Source organism: Pseudopipra pipra, chromosome 6, assembly GCF_036250125.1.
Source record: "Pseudopipra pipra isolate bDixPip1 chromosome 6, bDixPip1.hap1, whole genome shotgun sequence".
In the NCBI taxonomy this organism is placed as follows: Eukaryota; Metazoa; Chordata; class Aves; order Passeriformes; family Pipridae; genus Pseudopipra; species Pseudopipra pipra.
Genome location: NC_087554.1, coordinates 15,419,965 through 15,432,545, shown reverse-complemented (window position 1 = coordinate 15,432,545; position 12,581 = coordinate 15,419,965). Strand labels below are relative to the sequence as shown.

The following is a 12,581-nucleotide window of genomic DNA, read 5'->3' as shown; positions in this document are numbered from 1 at the left end:
ATTTAAAAGCCATGTAAGAAAAGGACAGAAGAGGCTTTACTTTGGAAAAATAAGACCTGTTCTTAGCCTCAAAAGGATTCATGACAGTACAGTTACAGTTTGTATGACATTTATTCTGAGTGATGCTACTCTTAGTTCAGTGCTAGATGGATGAAGCTGGCCTAAGGTTGCAGATCCTGGAGTCCACAGCTGGGCTTGAAATTTTTAAACTGAGACCTATGTGAAGGATTTAAACAATCTACTGATCTGATTTCCAAATCATATAGCCTGCCACACCATCTATGCAAACCAATATGATGCAGAAATTTCTTAGCTTCATGCCATTTCAAACCTTTCATTTATTTGTAACATAACCTTTAATATTACATTTATTTTCCTTCACAAGACTTATTATTTAATGTTTATACCATATTCAAATCAGATAATTAGATTATAAAACAGTCTTTGCCAAAAACTGATAAGGGTATTCTGAGCCTCGGAAGCAGATACATCAAAACTGAGGCCTTTTTAAAAAATGATGGATTTATATATAAATTTTGGGTATAGTGCCGAGTTATCAAAGTTGTTCAGTCCAATTATATTTACTTTTCTTAACTCAGTCACCTGTAAATTTTAGATGGAAACCCATTAAGTCAGGAGAGGTATGATTTGTAGAATATTACAATGAATTTTTATTTTGTAAACAAGCCTGGGAAGGATAAGAAACTGAACAAAAGGACAGTGATATCACGTTGGCTTGCATATGATGGTCACAAGCACATTCCACTTCTACTGTATCCCCGAGTTAAGCCTGGCCAGCTCTGTGGAAACCTCTGTGGCTGAAAGCAGGTTTGAATGGGTAGATGTGAATCCTTATAGCATGCACCACAAAGCTACTCCTGCATGGAACATTCCTGTCCTCTTCAGTACTCTCTGATTCTAATACATTATAGTGAACTGGGATACTACCCTGAAGACCCATCCTCTGGGCTGTATGGAAGGGCTGGCAACAAGCAGAAGGCTTTTTTAAATGTTTGTTTCCTTTAGTTTTGGCATCTACTCAGAGCCCGACCAGACCCCCCCTTCCCGCTACAAGAGGACAGACGCCAATCTGTGAGCCGGCAGCCTTCATTCACGTACTCAGAGTGGACAGAGGATAAAAATGAGGATGACTTCCTAGATTTGGACCCCGTACCGGAGACTCCGGTCTTTGACTGCGTAATGGACATTAAAGCGGAGACAGATCCAGCTACTCTAACGGTTAAATCCGTGGGCTTGCAAGAAAGGTAGGGTAGATGTGGCTAAGAGGGGAAAGTCTGGTCCCAGAATTTGTGGATTTAGGAGTTCTATGCAAAGCAGGAAGCTTTATTGCCTTTGCGAATGTCACTTTAAAATGGGGTTTAAAGTCAAGTGCCTGCTTTATTACATATATATATATATATATATTTATAGTTGTTTCCTGTCTTGTTTTCAGTCCAGTCATAAATATAAGGATATTAGCTAAAAAAAATACAGTTTCTAGGCAGCTGTCAACAAGTGCTATTCTAAAGCATCATGTCTTTCCTTTGAATATATCTATTTGTGTGTGTTTCATCAGGCTTTTGCCATTCCTCATGATGGCAACTGTGTAGAATGAAATCCACCATAGGGCAGTGAAAGCTTCTACCTCTGAAAGAGGAGGATCTTGTAGATTTTTTTTTTTCTGTCACTCATGCTGGAGGACAGTTCTCCAAAAGAACACCATAGGAGGAGTGGTCATCTGCAATAATTCTTGTATGAGTTAGTCCAAAAGTAAATGAATTTGTTTCAAATTAACCCAGTAATGAAATGTCAAGGTGAGCTGGTGTTCACTGCTTGAACCGTCAGGGCAATGGAGCTTCTCAGAGAGATTCACAGCTGGCAGTTTCAAGATAAAAGAAAGATTTTTTTTTTTTCTGGTTTGTGTTCTTTCCATTTTATTAGTGAAATCAGAAAAAGGTCTTGACGAAAGAATTCCTGTGAAGAAATTCTGCAAAGGTGATGATGTTATAAATAAGAACGAGGCTACTGAAAGGCCCAGCATGGCAGAGTTCTTTATTTCTAGGTTTTCAGGCTTAATTGGATTGCTAACCATAGTTAATTCTCATACCTAAAACTTAAAACAAAGGGCAGAACTTGGATTTTAAGGAGTATGATGCTGAGTTTCCAAATCTCCACAGGACACAGTAAAAGGAGTGTTACAGAAGAGGCTTTCAATTTGCACTCCATGAGCTTAGAATGTTTTTTCTCACTTTATATGTTGTTATAACATTTGTCCTAAAATTTCCTATCTTTTATTGCTATATTCTACCTTTAACATGAGATTGCAGTAGCCTCTGGGGCTTGTCCCTGAACCTGCTGCTATCAGTGAGTTTTGTTGTTTCTTTCATTATAGCAAGATTGGGCTTGAAAAGCATGAATCATTTGTGTTCTTCACTATCCTTGATTCATTCCATTTCAGTCATTGTAAAGATGCTGACATTTCTTCTCAGGTGACTGCTAGCCTGCAGGGAAGATACTCACTGTATTGAAAGAGTTAGGGAATATCAATTGGGGAGTATCAGCTGGGGAGTAAACGACTGGTTAAAGTAAAGAATTACAATTAAAAACCTGTCAAAGAATTAGAGGTGGGAAAAATAAAGCATTTGCTTGAAATTCTCACACTAGGTAGAATGTGTACTATGTGTACACTTAAGATGTAAAATAAACTTGTTTTCAACATACACATATGCTTGAGAAGACAGACATCATTTCAGGTTTAAGCTGTGCCCTGGCAAGTTTCATTTACATTAAGCATTGGACAGTTCCTCTTTACCTTTGTTTGGTGTTGTGTTAAATTAGCTACCTGTCCCTCCTTGGAATCCATTCTGCTTCTGTATCTTACTTCCTTCTCATTCTTTGACAACCTATTCCATCAGAGGCGTAGTCAGTAGTTAAATTCAAACACCACTGAATGTTGTTAAAGAAGAAATCTCATTTCCTCATGCTGAAGAGCTATTCATGTATGTAACATCTTCTACCTTGGAAGAACTAAACGCATTCAATATCAAATGCATCTGTTTCTGGGGAGAAATGTGGTAGCTGTTTAATAGCACAGGGAGGTAAGGTCAAAATCCTTTGAAAGATATCACTAAAGATTTGATGTCTGCCATTAGTGGTCATGTTTCATTCCAAATCATTTCTCCATGACTGTGAATCATAGCAAGAGGCTGGCTGCACATTCTTTTGGAAAAACTCCTGAATCCAGGAAAGGGCTGTGACCCAAGTAACAACTTCCATGATCTTCTCCGTGAGCTCCTGCACACATCTCCTAACTAGATTTTGACAGTTGAGATTCATCAAAAATAGGTTTACTGTGTGGATGTATAGAACAATTATCTAGTAGTCATCATATTGTTTGACTTTATTTTTATGTTAAAGATATTTAAATATAGATTCACTGATGCCTTTTGAATCTTACTTTTGTCTATGATATGTGAGATTGGCAGAAGCTCAGAAATATATTAAAACTGTACTCAGTAAACAATGTAGGCATTTTGAGGGTTTTTTTTTTGTTGTGTGGCTATCTTACAATAAAGCCACTAAAAATTCTAAACTCGACAGTATCTCTGTTTTCAATGTAACTGTTAAAATGTCGGGACCTTCATTTTAACCTTCTCATTATGTAAATTTGTGGAAAGAAAATTTTTCAGACATAAAAATTGCTTGCTGCAGTGGTTGGCTTTTCACATCTTTATTGATGTTGAACTGGTAGTTTATCCCAGGATCTTACCCCACCAATGAAAGTGTCGGCCTTCATGTTTCAGTGCACAAAATCATCTTCTGGTCTTGTCTACACAAGAAACATCACCCATTTTTTACAGTTAGTGACTGAACCGTACCCATGAGAACCAGCTGGGTGCTTTTCTGAAGTTGTTAATCTGTCATTGGGACTGCGTCCATTGCTGACAGTGGTGGGTCACTCTGTTCTCTTGTAAGCAAACTTTGACCGCTCTGTTTTTGCAGGAGAGGTTCAAATGTTTCACTCACACTGGATATGTGTACCCCAGGCTGTTCTGAGCAAGGCTTTGGCTATGTCATGTCACCACGGGAACAGTCAGCCCGAGAATACCTCCAGACGGCATCAAACATTCTTACAGAAGAGGAACTGCACAAGAAAGCACTGGATTCTTTCATACTCCAGGCAGAGTTCTTTGTGAGTATCTGACTTCTCTCTTTTAGGAGCATCAATACAAATTAGATGATGACTCTCTCCTATGAACCTTGCTGTTATTTTATGCAAGTCTAAAAGTAGTGCATACAAACTCCACTTCCACCAGTGAAGCATTTAATGCAATTCCGAAATTTGTCATCCCTTGGAATGACAATATCTGAAAGCTTTCATTGATATTGTCACTTAAAAACTAGAGAATTAGTTCTGGCAATGACAACAGCAAATCTTATTTTTCACAAGTTTTTGGGTTTTTGCTGCTGGCATGCTACTTTTTTATTTAAAAAAAATCAAAGTTTTCACTAGAGTACAGATGAAAAGCCATGTTTTCTGTAGGCATAACTTTTTGAAATGTGTCTGGAATTGCTCTAGAGATGAAATTACAGAATCACAGAGTATGCTGAGTTAGAAGGGACCCACAAGGATCATTGATTCCAACACTTAGCCCTGCACAGAACCATCCCCAAGAATCACACCATGTGCCTGAGAGTATTGTCCAAATGCTTCTTGAACTCTGTCAGGCTTGGTGCTGTGACCACTTCTCTAGTGTACCTGTTCCAGTGCTCAACCCCCCTAATCCACCCTCTTTGCTGCTTAATGCTTGATGTGGAGCCACTCAATGTTCTCTGGTTAACACGGGGCTATTATTTACTAGTTTTAAGCTTGTCTGTCAGTTGCTTTTAGGATTTTGAAATATGTTTTCTTGGCTCACTGTATCCATTGATGCTTTGGCAGAAAGATTCTTTGCCTCATTTTGGGAAAATATACTTACACAGATGAAGCAAGCAGTTGAAAATTGGATTTCTGAGTAGTTTAGGACAAAGGTCAGATACATTTTGGTGTAGCGAGTACTCTAGCTTTTTAGATCTTTAAATGCTATGGAGTCTGTTCCCTACTTACTTGGATGTCCATGTGATAGGGATTGTCATGTTTATTATACCTGACAAAAATAGTAGTATGCAAAATGGTGCAGTGGCTGTATTAGGTCTACTAGACAGGGCTGTAAATTCCTGCTCAAGATGGGAGGTAACCAGGGCACAGACTTTGCATGCTGAGGTGTTGCAGGGCATGTGATCAAGAGCCACTGAAGTTAATACTGCGAAGTCAAAAATTCTCTTAAGCATGGAATCTCAGCAGAGCAGGAGGAAGATTGTCTGGCAACATAACAGCCCTTTCAGCCTGTCTTCTTCATGACCTGTAAGTGTCTGAAAGGGAAGGAGTAACGCTCTGAGTATCACCTGCTGTCCTCCCTCCTTGTGAGATTTCAGGGTTTTTTCTCTTTACAAGAAAGGGGTATGGTCAGGGCTTCTGTTTTAAAATAGAACACCGGATATCTGTGGTCCTTAATTCACTTAGTGCTGTCCAAGTTGAAGAAAAGCAGCTTTTTTGTAGGTATGCCCTGATTCTTTCAAGGTAAAACATCTATTCCTGTTTTAGGGAGGAAATGTTCACTTAGTGTGTGAACTGACTGCTGAACTAGTCCACATACGGTTTCATCAGTCTCTGAGGAGCACTGTAGCTTTCAAGCAAAGAAAATAATGTTAGAAGGAGGAAAAAATATGCTTCATTTCTCTAAGAGATTTGGAATTAGTTTTTTCATGTTCATAGAATCATTTAGCAGCCAAACTATCCAAAGTTATTTTCATTCTTTAATGAAAACTGAAAAAGCACAGATAAAAATGCAGTGTAATCAAAATGCCATTTCTGTAATTAAATACTGTAAACTAGTGGTTTTTTTTTTTTAATGAAACAGTTATCACCAGCCAGCTCTGCATTGTGTATTTTCAATCTGTCTAACCTGCTTGGTTTTCAAAGTCCAGATCCATGATGAAGCAAGCGGCTCTGTTTCACTTTGGAAGAAAAGTCAGAGGGGACATTTGCAGGGCTAAATCCTGAAATTCTTACAAGATTTAGAATTTTTACTCAGGTAGAAGTCCTGTTGATTTCACCAAGAATTGGCTTGAGCAGTAAATGACTTAAGACTCAAAAACAAGATCATGGGGCTTGGCTCAGGAAGAGTTTGGAGTGACTAAATACCAAGTAACAATTGAGAAAATATGAAGGTTTTGTTCCCATGCAGGTCTTCAAATTGATACAAAAGCGCTTCGACAAAATGTTTTTATCATTAATTGCCTCTAGTTAAACCCAACAGTATTCTCAGTACTGTGTGAGAGAGAGAGAACAGATAGTCTTCTAAGGTTCCAGAATTGGCCTCAAGCTGCACCAGAGCAGGTTTAGATTGAATAGTAGGAAAAATTTACTCACTGAAAGGTGCTCAGGCACTGTAACAGGCTGCCCAAGGAAGCAGTGGAATCACCGTCCCTGAAAGTGTTCAAAGACATGAGGATGTGAGGCTTAAGGGCATGGCTTAGCAGGGACCATGCAGGTGCTAGGTGAATGGTTGGACTCGATAATCTTAGAGGTCATTTCCAATCTTAGCGATTCCGTGTTTCTGTAGTCCATAGCTCTGCTCATCTTAATTTTTTTTCCCAGAGTGAGGCTTGTCTTACTCAACCCTGATTCCTGTTACCACTGTGTCCAGCAGTGGTGTCTCAAATGCAGTGTGCAGCAGGTGGGAGGACCAGCTCTTCTTCCAAGTTCCCATGAGCCATATCTCTGCTGAGTCTGGTTAACACATCTCTTCCCATCCCACGCCTACTGACTACAATTGGTGGAAGGTTCTTATTTGTTTCTACCTGGCATTGACTGCTTATTGCAGTAGATGTACAGTGGAGACTACAAAACCCCTCCACCTTTGTGTGTTCTTTGCACTAGCAGTGTAGAGAGCAGGTAATCCCTGAATACCCATTTGCTGTCCTTCTCCATGGAGCTTGACAGCATGATGAGCAAAACCAGTCACGCTCCCCCAGCTCCATAGAGACAGGTCAGTATGCCAACATGCCATAACGTGTGTCATACTTTGTTGCTGGTGTGACTCCCTAGCAAATTATTGACTTCCACACTCTGAGAGGAAGCAATGTGAGTCAGAAAGGATAGTGTCTGAGGTCCATCGCTCTTGGAGCAGTGTCTTGAGTAGCACTGTTTGCTTAGTTCTGTGCCTACACTTGCAGTGCAATTCTAATAGTATTAGGAGTGAACATAACGCTGTCGCACGTTAGTCAATGAATTAGGCACTATAAGTGTTTTCATATTAAAGATTTCAGAAAAAAAAGCCAGTGACAGTAAAAGGAAACATCAATCATATTTTGGTGATAAATTGCTAGAAGTACTGTACCGTATGTCTCATTTAACTTCATCATTTTGCCTCCCTCACAGTGAGGACATAATGGGCTTGGGATTTTTATTCCTCTTGTGAATCTAATAATACCACCTACCGTCTTTTATGTTTTTGTGATTTTTGTTGTTTGGTTTTTTGTTTGTTTTTTTTAACAGGAAATTCCAATGAACTTTGTTGACCCCAAGGAATATGATATTCCAGGCTTAGTGCGTAAGAATCGCTACAAAACAATTCTCCCGAGTAAGTTTGTGCTTTTAAGTCACTCAGGTATGGTGGTTTATTCCACATGCTGGAGGGCTTTTCATGAAGTGTACTGTCACCACAATGTATCATCCAAAGGTCATGTTTATGAAGCAGGAACATGGCTTCAAAGTATAAATCAAATTTGCAAAGAGGTACAGAGCATGAAGAATCTAAGTGCTGCTGATTTTCCGTGAATCTTTGGCTCTTAAGTTATTAGAATTGCATCATTTGGCGCTGCTTAAAAATTCTATCTAAGATCTTGGTGTTCATTCAGATGTTACTTAGTGGTTTCTTTGAAACTCCTTTAGAAGGACTAAACTCTAGCAATGTTATTTTCCTTGCCAACGTTTTCTCAGAATCATGCCTCAGATGCAGACTGAGAATATAGGGAACTAGCCTGATGGCATTAAGATGACACAGAAAATAATAATATTTTTCTTTTCTATTACACTAATTTTATTTGTAGCTAGGAATAGGAATTTTGAGAAGCATTTTGGTACAAAGTTTTACAAGTGTCATCATTTTCCCCTCTCTCATACTTAAAGTTATTTTGAAAAGTGAAACGATTGGATGTCATGCCTCTTTTTTTTGCTCTAAGTCATTGCTGGAAGATGCCACCAGTAGCCATGGTAACTGGATTTGCAAAGTCCAAAAGGTTCAATGCCAGGTTAACAAAGATAAGTGCAGAGAAGTCAAAAAATACCTAACATTTCAGTCAATGAACCTGGACTGGAAATGGTTTCAAAAGATATTTTTTTAATCTGTCTTTAAACTCCAGTAGCTGCAGCTCAGTGTGTGCAATGCTTCTGATGACTTTACTCATACCTTAGACAAGAAGTATAAAAACCTTTCACTGTTGCTGTGCTAATGACTGAGGTGAATTTTTCAAGTATTAATTCACTGTTTTTGCTGGAAAGGGAAGATTGCAAAAGTAGCTGATGATTTCAGATGTCCCAGGTGCCAGATTTCTATGTAATCTGTGTATTCTGAATTTGGTATCTAATGTGTACTTTGAGAGCAGGATCCATTTTAAATGTGTAATATTGGATGTTTAAACTGAACCATCAGAATTGCTGCCATTTTGAAAACACTGTTCCAGAATTGTAATCAAATGACTAAGTATGGCCCACTACCATATTTTATTAAAAGTGATCACTCAGTGGGCTAATTATTTGCTGCAATCTTCATCTCAGCAACATGGATATCTGCTAGCAGCCAATATTGTCACTTTGATCTCTCCATCTCAGCTAACTGGTTTCTACCCTACCATCTCTCTAAGGGTGAACAGCCTTATCCCAGGGTTATTATGATCTGAGTATTTTTTCTGAATGAATTTGAAAACTTGTAACCTCTGTGCAACTTTGTCCCTGGCTGGGGCCAAAGGATGGGCTTGATATTGCTGAGGAAGGAAGAGAGCAGAGTGTTTGCTCTTATCCTACTACCTTCTATTTCGAAGGGCTTAGCGCTGGCAGTAAAAGTGGGTAGCAAGGAGAGCTAAACATTCACTTTATGCTTCAAAGCCAAGGATTCCAATAAACACGAATCTAGTCCCTCTGAGGACAGTGTTTCATGCTGACTGTGTGTTTGTAGTACTGTAGAAATTACTGTGTGATCAGTCCTTAATGTGATATTGGGTAAAGCACAATTTTTGCATATTTTTTTGTCTGGTTTCTAAGCAGGCTGAATTTTCTTATGAAAAAGTCATCTTTGGTTTGGTTTTAATATTATCCTGGTGATATACTCTGTTGCTCTTTGCTGAGGCCTCTGTCAGCAGTAGGCTGTTTCTTATCAATTGTAACACACTGTGTAACACTGGTGAAAGAGCATAAATGTGGGCCTGTGTCAGTTTGCATTGAAATCATTGCAACAGCCATTGACTTCAGCAGGAATTGGACTGAGCTACCAAAGTGAAATAATGTTTTCTTTTGTCATCTTATTAGAACAAGAATAATGCTTCATAAACAGCCTCAATGAAGGAGACTCAAGTACTGGAAAGATTTAGAGTACAAGAGACTGTTAATATTCTTTAATTTCTCTTTAACCATTATATTTGTTAATAGCACATCTTGGAGTTTGGTTCATTGCAAGATGAAACAGAAAAAGAGTTACTGTCGTCTGGCTTGCCTGGGCACAAGAAATGCATGCTTATGGTTTGGGAGAAAAGCTGTTTGCTGTCATTTCACAAACAATATTTCAAGTCTTTCAAGCCAGAATGAGTCTGTTGACCTAACATACTAAGAAGTAATTTCCTGGAGCAGAAGACTGCTTTTCCAGGGTCACACTGAGACACTGACTCTGCTACAGGACCAATTAAGTGGGCTTCAGAGAGCGGGTGAAACTATCAGAAGAAGGCAAATTACCCCGACCATCCTTTGCTTTTTTTTTTATGGTAACTTTTTAACATGGGAATTTTCCAAGGCCACTGACATCTGTTGTGATGGCCATGAGTGCGTGTGAATTTCTCACTGTACAAAATAATCTTGTGTGTCTCTTTTCTCTGAGGAACTGATAAATTCTTACTTATCTCTTTACACCTTTCAGATCCTCACAGCAGAGTGTGCCTTACCTCAGCTGATCAGGACGATCCCCTCAGCTCTTACATCAATGCTAACTACATCAGGGTAAGAGCTCAGTAGTCCGATGTGTCTGTCTAGCCTCTGTCAGCTGCTGTTAATGTAAACAGAATTGCAACATTCACTGGCTTTTAAAGGCATCCTAGCTGATCTGATTGCTCTTCTCTCCTGCTTACATTAGCTGAAAACCAAATCTCAAAGTGCACCTGTACAGATTCAGACCAGACAGAAACATACTTCTGCAGTTCTTGATGCAAATTCCTTGTCAGCTGGCCTAACCAAGGCACTGGATAATCAGCCTGAATAAGGCTTTGACCTAGCCAGAGTCACCTCAAGGCTGTTGGACACTCTTTGCTGGAATTACGTGAGTCCATACTGTGCCTTCACTCCATGTACACGTGTTCAGGAGAGAGATGGAGAGGAGAACTGATGCCGCAAAGTCACCATTTCAACCAGTATAGCTCTCTGTTTTAAAGACCAAACCTTCAAGGTTGTGGTGGACATCTCTGTTAAAATTGATCTCTTGTTGTTTTGTTGGCAGGGCTATGGAGGAGAGGAAAAGGTATATATTGCTACTCAGGGACCGATAGTTAATACTGTCACTGACTTCTGGAGAATGGTGTGGCAGGAGCGTTCTCCCATCATTGTCATGATTACCAATATAGAAGAGATGAATGAGGTAATGGTGTTACATTTAGTCTGATTTTTAACCGTACTCTAGTAGATATTTTCGACATAGACACTAAGCCAGCAAATAGAAGTTAGTTCAATGGCCTGTGCAATCAGAGCCAGCATTAAATTCTTCGGGCTCAAAGAAGATGTGGGCTTCTCTTTCAGTTCCATTTACTGTAAGTCCTGTTTTGCTGTCTGACTCAGCCTACTGCTGGTTTTGCCATTTTCATCTCTCAGCTGACCTGAAACCTCTCCTAACCCAGCTCTATTTGCAGGCAGTCTTTGAAGTTCTCTCTAAAGGAATCAAAAACAATAGTAGCCCATAACTACTAAGGTTGAATATCTTCAATCAGTAGAGGTGCTGCTGCTTTATCTTGCATTTATTATGATTTGGCATCTATGTGCACATTTCATTGAAGCTGTACCTGATTTCTGAAAAAATGCTAGTTATGACAATCAACAATTAGAACTGACTTGGATGTGGAGGACCTTTTCCTGAGTGCACGTAGGAAATGTTTTTAAAATACTGAAATGCTGAAATTGTCTATTTGCCACCTACTTCCAGAAATTAAATTGTTATTGTGTTTCTGCTAATCCACCTAAAGCAATTTATTTTTTTTTTCAGTTTAAAATACTGCTGCCCTCCAGCTGTTCATTACTTACCTGCTGAAATATTTGCCCCATGGCAGAATTGCAAGAACTATGTACATGGGCTTCAGCTCACAGACGTGTAGCTGAGCTTCCATCTGCCTTTATTGCCAGTGTAAGATGGGAGAAAGTGATCTGGGCATGTGTTGTGCTCTGCCTCCTCCCTCACCACTAGCAGCAATGTGTAGTGGAGATATCCAAATGTTGTTTCTTAAACTGCAGCAGCAGTATATGTCAAGCTTGTCCTTGAGAACCCATTACTATTTGGGTGAGAGAGTTTCCTTTGGAGAAGAGGCTTTAGATATTTAGAAGCCCAAGAATATGGGCATACATCCAGCATACACACAGAGTTATAATGACTTGCCTGCTTGCTGGATGCTTAGTGCCCGTAACCAGGCACGTGCACAAACCTTTAGCTTTTCACAGTTATAAAGTAAATAAATTTAACCTTGAACTGCAATGAAAAAAAACATGAACAAGACGGACACAAAATTATCATGCTTTGCAAGTGAAAAATGTTCAGTTATTACAGCTGGCTGATTAGACATGTACTGTCAAGGCATTGCTGATGCAAAATATAGTATGCTGTTGATCTAAAAGTTTTGTTTTCACTAACATTTTTAAGCTTGCATATGCCTGTGTCTGAGCAGCAGCACTGAAGTACTAACTTGCTTGTTGATCTAAGTTGCCGGTTTCTGGCACGTAAAATGTTAAAATGTCATGACAAAGTGTACTAGAATCTTTTGAGGACTTTGAGGTTTGAAGAGGAAATACTGATCCTGAATGACATACCTGGTGATAAGTTCTTCCACTATAGTCTATAGTTTTCATGACAAGATTGTATACCATGAATGCAAAATAATCTTTATGTCTGAACTGCCTCTTAACCATACTGGCCAAGTATTTTACCCCTCCTGTCAGTCTTGGGAAGCAGTGTGCTGCAGTACTGATGCACTACATAACTGGAGCTTGTTACAGCCTATATGTCACAACAGAGCTG

The 12,581-nt window shown here is 39.2% G+C and overlaps 1 protein-coding gene across 5 annotated transcripts in view; it reads left to right on the top strand.

The window, feature by feature from the left end:
- Window positions 1-12,581, top strand: part of PTPN5 (protein tyrosine phosphatase non-receptor type 5) — an 82,637-nt gene that overhangs the window by 53,906 nt on the left and 16,150 nt on the right. For all 5 annotated transcript variants that reach the window (XM_064657515.1, XM_064657518.1, XM_064657514.1 and 2 more), the window contains exons 6-10: window positions 1,027-1,265; window positions 4,003-4,192; window positions 7,601-7,685; window positions 10,230-10,309; window positions 10,803-10,940. In XM_064657515.1, the coding sequence (XP_064513585.1) occupies window positions 1,027-1,265; window positions 4,003-4,192; window positions 7,601-7,685; window positions 10,230-10,309; window positions 10,803-10,940 (732 nt within the window). The remainder of the gene's footprint in view (window positions 1-1,026; window positions 1,266-4,002; window positions 4,193-7,600; window positions 7,686-10,229; window positions 10,310-10,802; window positions 10,941-12,581) is intronic.